This window comes from Ursus maritimus, unplaced genomic scaffold (assembly GCF_017311325.1).
Source record: "Ursus maritimus isolate PB19 unplaced genomic scaffold, ASM1731132v1 scaffold_35, whole genome shotgun sequence".
In the NCBI taxonomy this organism is placed as follows: Eukaryota; Metazoa; Chordata; class Mammalia; order Carnivora; family Ursidae; genus Ursus; species Ursus maritimus.
In genome coordinates this window covers 22,990,170-23,007,179 of record NW_024426119.1, presented here as the reverse complement: position 1 = coordinate 23,007,179, position 17,010 = coordinate 22,990,170, and the positions used below count along the sequence as shown (strand labels likewise).

Genomic DNA, 17,010 nt, shown 5'->3' with positions numbered 1-17,010 from the left:
ATCTTCCCTTCCTTTTGGGGACCTCCACGGGGTCAAACCTGAGGGAACCCTGCCAAATGCTGCACGTACCCCCGACTCCTTTGACATGGCGTTCCCCACCCCCCCCCCCGGCCCTCCACAGAATTCTCTAGAAAGCTGTAGTAGAGAGTGGCTCACAGGACATAGTAGATGCCAAAGTCATCTGCAGGGAGGGGCCGCGGCGAAGTCATTTCAGTGAGACCACGGTGGACTTTCACTTCTACTCAGGAGCTGCATCGAATCCTTTTAACTTCATTTCTCCAAGCCTGTTCCTTTGGCTCTTTTGTTTGTAATAAACAATGTCTGTGTTTCTCTCCCCTTTCAGTAGCTGCAGACTGATCTCTGTACTTCAGGCACATTCCAACTTGGGTTTCCCACGCATCATAATCATTTCCATTCACCCTCAAGATTCTAGCACATTGCCAGGAGAGATTGTTACTCGGCTGCTTAAAAACTTTAAAAGTAGGGGCGCCTGGGTGGCACAGTGGTTAAGCGTCTGCCTTCGGCTCAGGGCGTGATCCTGGCGTTATGGGATCGAGCCCCACATCAGGCTCTTCCGCTATGAGCCTGCTTCTTCCTCTCCCACTCCCCCTGCTTGTGTTCCCTCTCTCGCTGGCTGTCTCTATCTCTGTCGAATAAATAAATAAAATCTTTAAAAAAAAAGAAAAGAAAGTCTCAGCCACACTTTCTCTTAAAAAAAAAAAAAACTTTAAAAGTATTAGATTTCAGGGGCACCTGGGTGGCTTGATCAGTTGAGCATCTGAGTCTTGGTTTCAGCTCAGGTCATGATCTCGGGGTCCTGGGATCCAGCCCCATATCAGGCTCTGAGCTGGGCATGAGGCCTGCTTAGGATTCTCTCTCTCCCTCTCCCTCTGTGCCTCACCCCCCTCTAAAAAAAAGTATTACATTTCAGAGAATGAACTGAACATATAACCTCTCTTCCTCCGTCACTCAGTTTCTCTTGAATATGTACATTACACACATACACGGAAGATTCACCTCCACTTAGTTCACTCTGGCAAACCCGTCCCCACTTCCAGGGATCACACCACTCCTAAGATCCCAAGGGAGTATTTCTCACCCTGGGAAGGGAAGCAGTTGGATTTTGCTGCTTCTAAAAATGCATAGGATTGGGATAGACTGGAGTCTTTCTCCTCACAGTCAGCAACTAGAGTCCAAAGGGGTGGTAGACATGCACGCACGCATCCCACTAGGGCCAGCAGGGCAAATATAAAGTGTTCATAATAGAAGGATTTATGAGCTGAGAAGCAGCAAAGTACACGAGCTCCTGAGCTCTCATCTCATTTTTTTTCACAGAGAACTGTTCTTAAGAAAGCACATCTGTGAAGAGCACCCCCGCCCCCCGGCTCTATCTAGATGAAAGGGAGAGTAGATGCAGTCATGGAGCCTCACGAGCAGCCTGGTCAGGAAGTGGTCTTGGTAGGAAGGGGGCCTCTGGAGCCCCAAAGCTGCCACCTGCTCGTTCTTTCTTTGAGCGAACTCAGAATCCATACGGAGTAGGTGAAGAAAGAGCCTCGAGGGCCGATCCAATTTATCTTTTCTCAGCTCTGCATCAAGTAAAATGAATGAGGTTATAAAAGAAAAAACTCTTCAAAAATGCAAATGCCAGGGAAGATAAAGAAGGCTGAGAACCATTTCAGATTAAAAAATAAACTGGAGGGGCGCCCGAGTGGCTCGGTGGGCAGAGCATCTGGTTCGGGTCATGATCTCAGGGTCGTGAGAGCGAGTCCTGCATCTGGCTCCGTGCTGAGCGTGGAGACTGCTTGAGGTTCTCTCTCCCTCTCCCTCTGCCCCTCCCCTCCTCCTCGCTGGCTCTCTCTCAAAAACACAAAACAAAACAAAACAAAACTGGAAAAACAAGACAGTTGCATATAATACCCAATCCTGGATAGGATCCTGGCTCAGGAAAAAATTGCTATAAAAGGACATTATTGGGACGACTAACAAAATCTGAGTAGGATTATATGCGAATAGTTTTATATCAATGTTGGATCTTCTGAACTTTTTTTAAAGATTTTATTTATTTATTTATCAGAGACAGAGAGCGCAAGCAGGGGGGTCTGCAGGCAGAGGGACAAGCAGACTCCCCACTGAGCAGGGAGCTGGACTCAGGGCTCGATCCCAAGACCCTGAGATCATGACCTGAGCCGAAGGCAGATGCTTAACCAACTGAGCCAGCCAGGCGTCCTGAATCTTCTGAATTTTATAAGATGGTATGCTGTTTACGAAAGAGAATGTCCTTGTTCTTAGGAAAGACACACGGAAGGATTTAGGGCTAAAGGGGCCTGATGTACGCAAACCGCTCTGAAATGGTTCAGGGAAACACAGAGAGGAACGGAGGCACATGAGGAAAGGAGGGAACGGGATAAAATGATGAAACAGAGATGAACCATATGCAGCCAGATGTCAGCAATGGGTGAGTCTAGGCGAAGGTAAACAAGTTCTTCGTATGATTCTTGCAGTTCTTCTCTAAGTTTGAAATTCTCTCAAACTAAATAGTTCAAAGAAACAAGAATGCAGTAAATATGATTTTTATGTGGATTTATCTCCAAGTATATTACTAGTAAGTCATAGAAGCACGGTTCTGAAGATCCGTCTATAGTAGGCTCCCCCTCCGATTCCAAATGCATTTATGCTCAGGCTACACGGAGACATTAAGAAGGATCATTCTTTGATGCCTGTCTCAGGGATCCTGGCAACCAGGGGTGCTGAATCTTATAGCTATTTTGTATTTGGGGTCTGTTCACAAAGGCATTTCATGGAGTCACCTCGGTGGTGATCCTGTCACCCTGCTCCTTCTACGGTCAGTGAACTTCTCCCAAATACTTCAGTTTCTCCTTATCAGTGGAGACTTGTTAAAATTTCATTTTATGATTGATAATGCTTTTAGGTAAAAACACAACTCATACTCATAGGTTGATACTATATTCAGGGACCTTTCTAAACTCAAAGTCTAATTTTTATATAGGTTCTTTGGATTTTCTACAAACCGTCAAGTCACCTGCAAAAATAATCAGTCTTATTTTTTCCTTTCCAATTCTCAGCTTTTTATTTCTTACCCTTTGAACTAGCTAGCACCTCCAGTAAAATGTTGAATAGAAGTGGGGTTAGTAGTCATCCTTAGCTCACTCCCGAGCTAAGAGGGAAAGCTTTGAAAAATTCACCAGTAAGTATCATGTTTGCTAAAGTCATAATTTTGTTGTTGTTGTTGTTGCTGCTGCTGGTTCTTTAAAGGGGGAGGGGCAGAGAGAGAGTGAAAGAGAGGGGGAGGGGCAGAGGGAGAAAGAGGGAGAGAGAGAGAGAGTGGGGTGGGGCAAAGAGAGAGAATCTTAAGCAGGCTCCACACCTGGACAGGGCCTGATGTGGGGCTTGATGTCGAGACCCTGAGATCACGACCTGAGTGGAAATCAAGAGCTGTCCGCTTAACCAACCAAGCCACCCAGGCGCCCCTAAAGGCATAGTTCTTTTGAGAGTTGTAATCATAACAGACACTGAGTGTGATCAGGTTTTTCTGTATCTTTTGAGGCAATCATGAGGTTTTTCTTCTTCAGTCTGTTGTTGTGGTTAATCATTGATGACGGTCACCTATTAAACCACTCTTCTATTCCTTAGATAAACTTATGTTGTTAGTGATGTGGTATCATTTTCATGAATCGGTGCTTTCTATTTGTTAATCTTTTGTTCAAGAGTTTTGTATGTATGTTCATGAGTAAAACGACCTATGTAGTAGTGTTCAGTGCTGTGTAACAAATTATTACAGACTCAGTGGTTTTAAAGCAACACACGATGACTCTCATAGTTTCTATAGGTCGGAGTCCAGGCATGGCTTAGCTGGAATCCCATGTTGCATTCAGTTGTCATATCTTTTTAGGGTCCTTCATCCTGAAACAGTTCTTACGCATCTCCTTGACTTTCAAGAACTTGACACTTTTGAAAACTACTGGCTAGTTATTTTGAAGAATATCACTCAATTTGTCTGATGTTCATTCATGCTGAGATTCACACTACGCATTTCTAGTAAGAGTATCACAGAAGGAATGCTGTGTCCTTCTGACTGCATTGTCCCAGGTATTACACAATCTCGAATTGTTCCAACACTAATGTTAACTGCAATCACTCAAAAAAAAAGTGGAGTCTGTCAGGTTTCTCTACTGTATTACTGTTTCTGTAATCAGTATTCTGTAGGGAGAACTTTGAGACAATGTCAATGATCTGTTCCTCGTCAAACTTTCACATGCTAGTTTTAAAATTCATTGATGTTGCTTGGCTGGATTAGTTATAACTATGGTGGTTGCCAAATGGTGATTTTTCTAATGCCATTATTCCAACTAAATTCATCAACTGGTAATCTACCCTAAGAAGTGTTTTTTTTTTTAATTTTTTCCTTTTCCCCATTCATTTATTCTTTTAATCAATGTGGACTCATGAATTCCTACTTTATTCAATGGATTATAATCTGTTAACATTATTTATTTTTGATGTACAACTGTCTCAAGATTAGCCAGCAGAGGGGCTCTGCAAGATGTTTTCTGTACCTGTTTGACATGTCCCCATCATTCTTTCAGCACTTTCTTACTTTGGGCGAAGTAAGGTCTTCTACACTTACCTGCCCCAATCCTGAAGTTAAGTCATTTCTCTAAGAGCCCTGGTTCCTTTTAGAGAATAGTATTCAGAAGCCAAGATCTAGAAGCTAGATGTACTCACACTAATACAGAATCACAACCTCCTGTTATCTTCAGATGTTTCCTTTTGATCAACCCTCTGCGTGGAACTGATCTCCTGCTGCTGCTGCCGCCCCGCCCCCCACCAATTACACTACACACACCTCATCCTCACCCTGCTTGCCTGACCCCTCATACTAGATCACTACTGCTTAGCAACAATCAGAGGCCCCCTTAAACTGGTCTCAACCAGTTAAACCACATTGTGAACGGATAAAGGAAGAAAAGAATCTGGCTCTTTCTGTTTTTTGCTTCTTTCTATGGTGGATTACTTTTTTAAAACCTCCCCTCCCCTCAGATTCTTGTCTAAAAGTTGTACATTGTTTTTATATTCTTGGATTGTTTCCTTTAAATATTTCAAAAAATATACAAGTAGCCCTTGTTACCTTAATCTATTTGGGTCCAAAGTTTCAGTAGCAAGGGATACCATTATTATGCCAATCTATTTGGTCTTTAAGGTCTTGATGGCTTGTAAAGACTATGCGTGAGAATTTATTTAGTTCCTTGAGATCACATAATGAGTCAGGATAGCAAGGGTTACTCATACTTAAAAGTACTTTTTGATCAATTAATATCTGTAACTTTGCCCAAATAGATGAGACCATTAGTGTGCTTAACTACCATCTTCCCCTGAATCTTCTTTTAATGTTTAAAAACATTTTATTCTAGTTTAGTTTAAAATTTTATACCACGTAATAATATTTGCCAGCAAGTATTTGAATTTGTATATTTTATGAATATTTGCTTGCCTCTTTTATCTCGTGTCTTCCTATTTAGATCTTATGTTTCTTTTTGCTTGAGTATATCCTTGATTGACATTCTCCAAGGAAATGGTGAACTTTCTGGGAACGCCATCACGTGGCTCAGTTCAAAGTCCTCCCTTTCTCCTAATTATACTGCTTTCCTACCTCCTGGATACCATAGGACAGGTGAGAATTCTTTTGTCAATCTGATTTTTTTTCTTTTGTGAACTCATTATTATTGTTATTTTTGCTGTTTATTTGCAGAGTTAGCAAACTGTGGCATGAAGTAAGTAACTTTTATTTCCTCCTTTCTAGGTCTTGCATTAAATAGTTGTTGCATCTCATTCATTAATCCAAAAAATACTGATTGTGCATCTACTTCATGCCAGTCACTGTGCTTGATGTTTAACAGAATAAAACACAAGTCTTTGCCTTCATATAGCTTTTACAATCTATTGATCACCTGGATTTATTCTGTGCTTTCAAACTCTTGCCAAATATTTCCCATTGTTTTGACTTTCTTATGTGTGTTATGATTGAGCACTCGTATGGTTACTTTATTTTGAATTATCTTGATATTTTAGCTTTACATTTGTGCTCACAGCTACTTTTTTAAGATTTTATTTATTTGTCAGAGAGAGAGAGAGAGCGTGCACAAGCAGGGGTAGTGGCAGGAAGAGGCAGAGGGAAAAGCAGGCTCCTCGATGAGCAAGGAGCCCGACACAGGATTCGATCCCAGGACCCCGGGATCATGACCTGAGCCAAAAGCAGATGCTTAACCAGCTGAGCCACCCAGACGCCCCTCACAGCTACCTTTTACATCCTTTTTTCTAATTTCATTCTTAAAGTGAATCCTAAAAGTGCCTTCAAGAGATGAAGATGGAACAGACTTAAGCACTTGGATGCAAATTATACACATGCACGTATCTCATAAGCATGTGCTCATATTTCAACTATACTCACAGAAGCTACAAGGTGATAAGTTCTTTGTAGAGTGAAAAATCACTCTCAGTATGTTCTCTATTCTCCATCATGTCCTCCTCTCTTCACTGGAATTCCCAAGGAAAGGCAGCACGAAGAAACCTATTATTTGAGTACATTTATGTGTTAAGTACTTAACTCCCTCCACCTTTGCAACAATGTGAGATCAGTATTATGAGAGAGGCTTGCTCAATTAGCTGGTTACTCATGAATAAGGGGCAGAGCAGGAATGAGAGTCCAAGTCTATCCAGTTCCGTTTTGCATTGCAGTGAGTACACAGTAGCTACAGAATCAAAAGACCCTTAGATGTAGGACTTACCAGTACTACATTCTTATTGCCAGATAATATTCTATTGTATAGATTTATATTTTACTTTTGGGTTGTTTCCATTTTTTGGTTATTATCAATAATGCTGCTATGAACATTCAAGTACAAGGTTTTGTATAGACATATTTTCATTTTCTTGGGTATATACGTGGGGGAAAAATTGCTGTCATATGGACTCTCAGGTTAAACTTTTGAAAAACTGCCAAACTGTTTTCCAGAGTGGTGACACTACTTAAATCCCCACCAGCAATGTATTAGCATTCCAATTTCTCCATATCCTTGCCAACACCTGCTGTCATCTTTTTCATTCTAGCCATCCCAGGGGGTATGAAGTGGCATTTTATTATAGTTTTGATTTGAATGTCCCTGATGGCTAATGATGTAGAGACTCTTTTCATGTTTATTGACCACTCACGTATCTTTGGAGAAATGTCTATTCACATCCTTTGCCCAGTTTTAAACTGGGATGTCTCTTTACTATTTAATTAAGCTCTTTATACAAGTCCTTTATCAGATATACTACTTGCAAAAATTTTCTCCCATCCTGTCTTGTCTTTTTGTTGTTGACAGTGTACTTTAAAGAAGTAATTGTTTTATATTTGGGGGGGCATTTACAGGGGGAGGGGTATAGGGAGAAGCAGACTCCCAGCTAAGCAGGGAGCCCAATGTGGGGCTTGATCCTGGGACTCTGGGATCATGACCTGAGCTGAAGGCAGACACTTAACCACCTATGCCACCCAGGCGCCCTGATAGTGTACTTCAAAGCACAAATTTTAAAATTTTTATTAAGTTCAATTTTACTGTTTTCTTTGGTTACTTTTGCTGTTGATGTCATATCTAAGAAACCATGGCCTACTCCAAGAACACAAAGGTTTACTTCTAGATTTTCTTCTAAGAGTTTTATGATTTTGGCTCTTATGTTTAAGTTTTTGATCCACTTCGAGTTAATTTTTGTATATGGTGTGAGGCAGGGGCTCAACATCATTCTTTTGCATATGGATATCTAGTTGTCCCGGCACAATTTATTGAAAAGACGATTCTTTCCCCATTGTTTTGGCACCCTTGTCAAAAATCAATTTACCATAAATTATCGATTTATATGTTGTAACACATTGTCTTGATTACTGTAGTTCACTATGGGGACGAGTATTTAATAGCCTTTTCAGGTAATTGTGGATATTCTTATTTAAGACCAAAAAAATTGGACAAGTGGTAGTTTCCCAAAGGTCAACTGCAGTACAGAATCTGAAATCTCATAAACTTTTCATGCTCTGCCAGATCTTTTACTCATGCATCACTTTATAATACCATGTACAGGTCATTTGGAAATACTGGTTATGCAGATTTCTAAATGTTGACACATTTCATTATACACTATCAAAAATAACCATTGTTAAATCAACACTGATTTCATTAGTAAGTACTGGAAGCTGTCATGTTACTGGTGTTCATAGGCAAGTTTTCCCCAAATTCAAATTTTCTCTTAAAATCATAAATTTTAGCATTAACAAGTATTATCACTCTTTGGCCAAATCCTCAAGTCTGAATAACCCTGGTTTGTTTGCCAGTCACTCTTTCAAAGTAGAAATGATGTACAATGAAAAAAGTAACTTGTTCATTTTCACGTTAAAGCGCTTTTCCTTGAAACCATCATTGCACTGCACTATGTAGCAGAAGTTTTATGTTTTGTATTTCTCATTTTGTTCCACAGATATTAGACATGTATACGAGGGTCAAGATTTATTAAAAATTAAATTGTTAGCTCAAAGACATTTTATTTTTTGCAGATTTTATTTTTAATTAATCTCTACACCCAACATGGGGCTCGAATTCACAACCTGGAGATCAAGAGTCTCATGCTCCACCAAGTGAGCCAGCCAGGGTCCCCCACCAAATACATTTTTTTTAAAACTGTGGTGTGAAGGTGAAGAATATGACCACTGGTACACTTAGGTGCTATTGCTTTGACTTGTGCTAAGATACCGCAGTTTTACCCATCAATAATTGTGCCTCATCAGTAAAACTTTCCATACAGTGAAAAAAGCAAATAATATCTTCGACTTTTTTTTTCAAAGTAGCTTCCCCTATCCCCACTTTCACTCCATCCTGCCCCATCCCTCTCAATCAGATTTTATTTTATTTTATTTTTATTTTTTAAGATTTTTATCTGTCACAGAGAGGGAGAAGCACGCAGAGGGAGAAGCAGGCTCCCTGCTGAGCAAGGAGCCTGATGTGGGACTCGATCCCAGGACCCTGGGATTATTACCTGAGCCAAAGGCAGATGCTTAACCAACTGAGCCACCCAGGCATCCCAAATTATAGAAGTTTGACCTTGTGGGCCCCCTGAAAGTACCCTGGGGACCCTCAGGGTTTGTGGTCCATTTCAAGAAAAACTGACCTAATTAATAGATCTAGTTAATGCCCATCAAAAAGACAACCAACACTGTGTTTCCTAACGGGAGGATACACCACCATCGATGACACATTCTTGCCAAAAATTCAATCTTGACCAAGCCTCTAAACCTAACAGTTTACGATATATTCAAGAAACACAAACATGTAAGATGGCACCTAACGGAAATAATCAGCAAAACCCCGAATGTGGGGAACTTTTTAGAATAATGATTGGGTTCTTTAAAAAATAAACTAGGTGGTGGTGGTGGTGGAGAATGTCAGGGGAAGCTTATATATTGAAACTTTAAAGACAAATCAAGCAACTGCAATGTATAATAAATCTCAGCTGGGTCCTGACTGAACTAAATTGTAAAAAAAAAAAAAAAATTTTTTTTTTGGAGAATGACACTTTCTGATATTATGAAACTTACTTTTTAAGGTGTGAAAATATCACAGTTCTTATATTTCAGAAACATATACTAAGGCATTTAAAATTAAAATGAAAGAGAAGTTCCATTGATGCAGACATAGAAATCCCAGGAAAAAAAACAGTAAAGGAGAGGGAGACATGTGGCGTGGGACAGCACATGAAAGAAAGCACTGTTGACTGACCACTAAGGCAGAATCATGGACCCCAATTAGAAACTCCGCTTTGAGGAATTTCCAGAGTGCAGAAGAGAAACATAGTTCAGAGAGGCTCAAAACCATAGCTTGGGATTTTACTTAAGAAAAAGCTCACAGATGGTCTAGTATTGGAAATATTCTGTGGTACTTCTTCAACACGTATTTACGAGCATCTACAGTCTACACTACACATGCCAGCAAGGCACTAAGGGAAATACAAAAAATAAGTAAGACAGCTCTCAGTTGGTAACACAGGCCAAGTTTTCAGAGACACACAGTGGCTGAGAGTTTTCACTTCAGTACATAATTACTAAGCATTTAATTAAGCGCTAGTTGTGACAGATCTGAGGGTCCAGGTTCCTCAAATACAGATAATGTGAAATCTAGCCAGGAAACAATGAGAGCAGATCCGGTAAATAAGGAGGATAACAAAAATCCCTGCCTGTAGATTTATCCTTTTCTGCAAGTAATTACTTGATCTGAGTGATAAATGGCTATTTATTGGATACTCTTGCCTTGATTGTCCACTTAAACACACAAGACTATATATCACTGCGATCTTTCTCAAGACAAAGTTTGGTATTGTGGAAACACATTAAAAAAAATTTTTTTTTTAAGATTTTTATTTATTTATTTGACAGAGATAGAGACAGCCAGCGAGAGAGGGAACACAAGCAGGGGGAGTGGGAGAGGAAGAAGCAGGCTCATAACGGAGGAGCCTGATGTGGGACTCGATCCAGGAACCCCGGGATCACGCCCTGAGCCGAAGGCAGACGCTTAACCGCTGTGCCACCCAGGTGCCCCTAAAAAATTTTTTTAATGGTGTACCTATCACAAATTATGTACTATGCAAGGTGTTGGGTGCTACAGGAGCAAAAAATCTAAAGGGTCCTTTCTTCTGCGAAGTCTACAATCTAATCGGGTAAAAAGAGATGTAACTATGAAACAACATAGTTCAACTTAAGCGTGGGAAATGAGGGTAATTTTTATATTTTTCTTTATAAAGTCTTTACCTTATGTTCCAATACAACCAACATACATTACTTTTAAAATAATGATGGCTCATATGTAACCAGACTGACAAAGGCATATTATCAGAGAACATCTGCAGATGTTTTAAGAAGTAATTTGGTAAAAAGACAGAGCAGGATGAGACTGAGAAGAAAATGTTAAAGAGATTAAGCAAATGACACTTTTGGACCAGAGTAATAATGATGAAATTCAGTAATCTAAAGAAAGATCACACTTCTTTGGAATGAGAGATGTGGTTTTCAGGTAAACTGTTACTCTCCAGCATTAGCAAAGAAAAGGTATGGAGTAGATTTATTTCAGAAAAGGAACCAGGAACTGGTACCGAAATGAATCATCATTATGCTTGAAAGTCAACATAACATGAGACTCAGGAGCGTACAAAAAAGCAAGTCTTCGTGGGTTTGAATCCTAGTGCTGCTATGTACTAATTATAAGAATCTTAGGAAAGTTACTTTACCCTAATGCTTTTATTTTCTAATTGGCAAAACATGATAATAATAGCTATTTCATAAGACTGTTTTAAGGATTAAAAGGTCAACCTATGTTAAGTACTTAGAGTAATGCCTGGCATATATTGAGTACTACAAAAATGTTCACTACTATTATTATCTAGTGAAAATAATCAACATAAAATTAACCATAGTGATAACCCATATCCTCATATTCTGACATAACAAGAAACAGATTTAAAGAGAAAGAGAAAGAGAGAGAGAGGGAGGGGTGCCTGGGTGGCTCAGTTGGTTAAGCATCCAAATCTTGATTTCAGCTCAGGTCATGATCTCGGGGTCGTGGGATCAAGCCCCACGTGGAGCTCCATGCTCAGTGGGAAGTCTGCTTGAGATTCTCTCCCTCTGCCCCTCCCCTGACTTGCGCGCGCGCACACACACACACACACACACACACACACACACACTCTTTCTCTCTAAAAGTAAGTCTTTTAAAAAAGAGAGAAACAGGAGGAAACCAAGACCACTTTGAACAATATACAGGACAGGAAGTGAAAAAGCTTAGGTGTACAAAATGGTTCATTTAAAAAAGCTGATACTCTGAAAACAAGCAAACAAAAAACAAAACACTCTGAAAACATAAGATAATTTTTCAGAATGATTAAACTCACTAAACATCTGTAAACAAGAATAAATTTATTTAATTTCTTTTAAAGATTTTATGATATACAAAATGTATATAGTAGAATATCTTTAATACACTTTTTCTTTCTCCCCCCTTTAATATTAAACACTATTTAAACAGCTTATCTCTTCTTGCCTTGTCTGTATCTATGAGATACACTACTGAATACAAGTAAGATTTACACTGCTCCTTCCTAAATAAAAATTAAAATTAGTACCTAGGAAACAAACAAAAAGAAAAAAAAAGCATAAAACTTTAGTCAGATGAAAGCTTTTCTTGTTGTTGAGTATTCAACAATATCTGGGGCAGTTAAATTACATTTTATTGGTATAAAGTTACATTGCAATCTCCCGACATCACATAATGATAATCCAACTCAATTTCTTAAATAAGTACCACAAACAATACTCATGTTCAGATGTTCCTACACACAATTTTAAATATATGCAAGAATTTATGTTTACATTCTGATTTGATATACTGGTCAATAAAATCTTTGGAGAAGTACGTAGCTTCCAGGTTGTCACTATAGATACAGATAGGAAAAAAGCACTTTAACTTTTTTTTACAAGGTAACTTCTCTTGAACAGTGAGTTAGGTTTCTCCTCTGATATATTTAGGTTATACCAGTCTACCATGGCTTTCTTCTACTTAACAAGGACTTGATAAAACAATGTTAAAAACAAAACAAAACAAAACAAAAAAAACCAAACTAATACTTCTGCACAATTTGGGCTCTATTTAACAAAAAAAACTGCCTCCATCTTTAAATATGGAGCCTAATCCTGATTCATAAAGTCCCTCTTAGAAAATGGTTTTCAGCTCAGGGTTCCTGTATCCCTATGGATCTAGAACAACAAGTCATCTCCTTTCCCATGGCCAACAAGCAATGAGCTGGGAACTAGTGACATCACCACTGAACACACTAAACACACTGAGGAAGACGTCTGCCATTTAACCAAAAGGCTGGGTGATTTCTTCATTTCACTAGCTGAATGGCAGTAAACCAGCTGCCAATAAAATCCACACAGACACTTAACTTTGGTTAATGGTATTGCACCACATGAGAGAGGGTATCACCCTCATCAGAACAAAGTCAAATGAAATCTTCTGCTAAAAAGAGCCCTTTAAAAAGTTATAAATACTAATTTTCCTTTACCTTTAAAATTTGACAGCTGCCAGCTGTATCCTATAGGGAGTTCCTGACTGACTACTTTAATCAGGTCAAAACAATATTGACCTTTTAACTGTGCCAGAATTAGCATGTTCATTTGCACACACTTTTCTCTATTACCAAACAGTTTCCTCCTGAAGGAAGAATGACAAGGTAACATTTTTGTGAGGTGTAGGCAAAACCAATGATTCAGTAATATTATAACATAAGACGAATAGAATTAGTTGATTCTGATTCTTTGGTGGAATTTCCAGGCTGAAGAGTCAAATCTGAAGGCTCATCCTGAGGAAACAGCATTTTATCAGGTGTATAGTCATTCCTCTTCAGATCTATATTCACACCCCCAACAAAAAAAAAAAAAAGGAAAAAAGTCAGTATTTCATAGAAATGAAAAATTAACATTTTCTAAATCAATTTTCCTCTAAATGTGCCAGATCTATATTTTAGCAGGTTGTTTTAAATCCAAAAGTCACAAAATTTATATACATAAAAATGAAATCATTCATTCAACAAGTAAGTATTATGTTCTGACTATGAGTCAATAACTCATGGAAGAGTGGAAACATAGTAAAAATCAAGGCAGACAAGGTCCTTGTTCTCATGGAGCTTATATTCTTGCTCATGAAGAAAAACAAATAGAGAAACAACACAATTGTGTAGTAACAAGTGCTCTGAAGCAAACAGTATGATGAGGGCCAGACAGAAGATGGTATAAGCTGATTCTTTTAAGGCTGGGCAGAAGAGGCACAGGAGGTAATATCTGAGTGAAGACCCTGAATACTGAGAAATGACTCAAAGCTCCAGGAAGTATGTTCTAGGTAGAGGGAAGGTTAACTGTAAAAAGGAAATGGACTTGATGCCTCCTAAAAATAGCAAGAAGACAGCACGCTCGCATGTAGTAAACTGAGGGGGCACCTAGTAGAAAATGGCATCAAGTGGCAGTTAATGGCCCAAGGGTTATCAAAAAACAGTCAGTGAGGCAAATCTCACCTGCTGCCTATTTTTGTAAATAGTGTTAATGGAATGAGCCATGCTTACTTGTTTACAGGTTGTCTATGTCTATTTCTGCACTACAATGGTAGAGCCAGGTGGCTGTGACATAGGCCATATGGCCCACAAAGCCTAAAATATTTTACTACCTTGCCTTTTACAGCAAAGTTGTTGACCCCTGATCTATGGGATGCAAGCTATGGTAAGGTATTAAGCAGTGTTCAAGGAGGAACATAAACAAATTTAAGTGACTATGCTGATTGTCATTTGAAGTCGTGTTAAGGGCATTTGGCAAGAACACAGGAAATGAATGGTGGCAATGAGGATTAAGAGAAATGGATGAATTCTAGGGAGATTTCAGAATCAGAGTAGACAGAGTTTGGCAGATTGGCTATGAAAAGTGAGAGAAGAAAAACCAATCAGCTTTTTTTTTTTTTTTTAAAGATTTTATTTATTTATTCGACAGAGATAGAGACAGCCAGCGAGAGAGGGAACACAAGCAGGGGGAGTGGGAGAGGAAGAAGCAGGCTCATAGCAGAGGAGCCTGATGTGGGGCTCGATCCCATAACGCCGGGATCACGCCCTGAGCCGAAGGCAGACGCTTAACCGCTGTGCCGCCCAGGCGCCCCCAGCTTTTAAGTTTTGACCCTGAGCAACTGCGTAACATTAATGAGATAGGGAAGTGTAGGGGTGGGAAATGAGAGTCAAGAGTTCTGGAATGGACGTATTACTTATAAAGATGCTGTAAGGTATCCCAGTAGAGATGCAGGAAACTGAACATAGAAACAGGAATTCAGGAAGGACAGTATGTCTTTAGTTAAATTTGATGCTATCAGTATTTGGATTACATTTTTATGGGATAGTATGAAATCACTTTGGGAGTTATAGACAATAGTTGCAGAATTGGAAAACAATGCAGAATTATCAAATTTAACTTAAAACTAACCATAGTTCTGCATATACCCATATACTTCTTTATCTCCATATAAAATAGAACTAGCACTCAGAATATGAACTGTTTGAGTGATAGCCTGTATTCAATGATCTAAATACATATTTGCTACTTATATGAGTAAGTTTTGATAAATTTTGAATTCAAGACTGTGCCACTATGGCCTTGGAGAACACAAATTAATCTGTAGCTGTAGTATACCAAGAACAATGGAGAGAAACCCAATTATAATTCAAGTCCTGAAAACGTTAACTTATGGTGTTAACATGGACAAATCATGTGACCTCTAATGATATCTTCTGGAAAATGACAGATTTTGACTGGATTGCTTTTAAGGCCTCTTTCAAGCTATAAAATCCTGATTATATTGATAATTTTTTTTTTAAAGATTTTATTTATTTGACACAGAGAGAGCAAGGCAGCGAGAGAGGGAACACAAGTAGGGGGAGTGGGAGAGGGAGAAGCAGACTTCCCGCTGGGAGCCCGATGCCGGGGGGCTTGATCCCAGAACGCTGGGACCATGACCTGAGCCAAAGGCAGAGGCTTAACGACTAAGCCACCCAGGCGCCCCTATTAATAATTTTAAAAACAGATATGCTATATTTAAAATATCATTGGATCTAAATGATATATAATTTATATGTAATTATAAATAATATAACTTATTATATTATATAATAACCAAATAAAAATATTATCTGGGCTGCCTGTTAAACTCACCACTGTTACGTTCTAGTTTTGGCTAAAATGGACTAGGCATATTCAATTCTATCTTTTCCACAGATTACAAATAAAAATCCTTTACATAAACACAAAGCCACTATCTAAGACTCCTGAAAAGTAAGAGCAGACATATTGAAGAAGGGGATCAAAACTTGAGGAATGACCTAGATTGATGGTAAGTTTCCAGGGTTCCCTGCCCCCTCTTATTTCCAGGCTTAGAATTACAGATAGCTTGATCTCAGAAATATACAGTGAGCATGGACAGAAAAAGCTTTCGGATTTTCTGGCCAGAAGATCAGGAAGAAGGACTCTGTGGCTGGAGAATCTTGAGAGGAATGCCCTCTTCCTTATTTTTCTCTTTTTGCTCCTCTGGCTATTACCTAAGACAAGCCCCAGTCATGGAGAGGGACTCAGGGTGGTGGCAGCTGAGCAAGCACCTACAATTCCAAGAGAAAAACCCTTCTCTGGGACCACAAGAACTAAAAAATAGCTGTCTTTATCATTCAAAATTTTCCTTGACACTTAGCATCAGAAACGGACTCAAGTGAAGGCAATGTGTGACAGTATAGGGAGGACACAATCCTGGCTTTCTAATCAGAGTACCCCATCCGCCCCTGCCCCTCCACTCTGCCCAAAAAGAGGCCCTTGAGAATCACGAAATATGGACGAAATCATGGAATGGAAGAAAATGGAGAGGGGCACCCTAAATTTATGTATGAAATCTCAAATTTACCCTTGAGTGGCACACATGTGGAAAGACAGCACAGGATAGGCTCTTAGGACTAAACAATGGTGCAGACCTCTAGTCAGTTCCCAGCCTTGACTACGTTTGATGCATAGGGAGAGAGATCTGAGTAATACTGCAAAGGCTTTGAAAACCAGACTGACATCGGAATCACAGTTACAAAAGGTAGACTGGGGCTTGGAAGCTTAACTGAGCTGACTGCCTACGAACATAAATAAACAAAAACCTGACACTCTCTACATTATTTTTAATAAGACCGAGAATCTCATGATATTCAAAGTATCCAGCTTAAATTACTGGAGATACAAAGAACTAGAAACATCTCAAAGATGCTTAAAGAAAAAGACAAGACATGCTAACCTCAAGATTATTCAGATGGAATGATCAAAGACTTTAAACCAGCTATTATAACCATACTCCATGACATAGGGCA

At 39.2% G+C, this 17,010-nt stretch overlaps 2 protein-coding genes across 2 annotated transcripts in view; both read right to left on the bottom strand.

Moving 5' to 3' along the window:
- Positions 1–516, bottom strand: part of USP50 (ubiquitin specific peptidase 50) — a 46,157-nt gene extending 45,641 nt beyond the window's left edge. The window contains exon 1 of the mRNA XM_008705958.2: positions 157–516. Within this exon, the coding sequence (XP_008704180.1) occupies positions 157–209 (53 nt within the window). The 5' untranslated portion in view covers positions 210–516. The remainder of the gene's footprint in view (positions 1–156) is intronic.
- Positions 517–11,987: 11,471 nt separating this feature from the next.
- The window catches only part of TRPM7 (transient receptor potential cation channel subfamily M member 7), a 117,175-nt gene continuing 112,152 nt past the window's right edge, over positions 11,988–17,010 (bottom strand). The window contains exon 39 of the mRNA XM_008705960.2: positions 11,988–13,496. Within this exon, the coding sequence (XP_008704182.2) occupies positions 13,366–13,496 (131 nt within the window). The 3' untranslated portion in view covers positions 11,988–13,365. The remainder of the gene's footprint in view (positions 13,497–17,010) is intronic.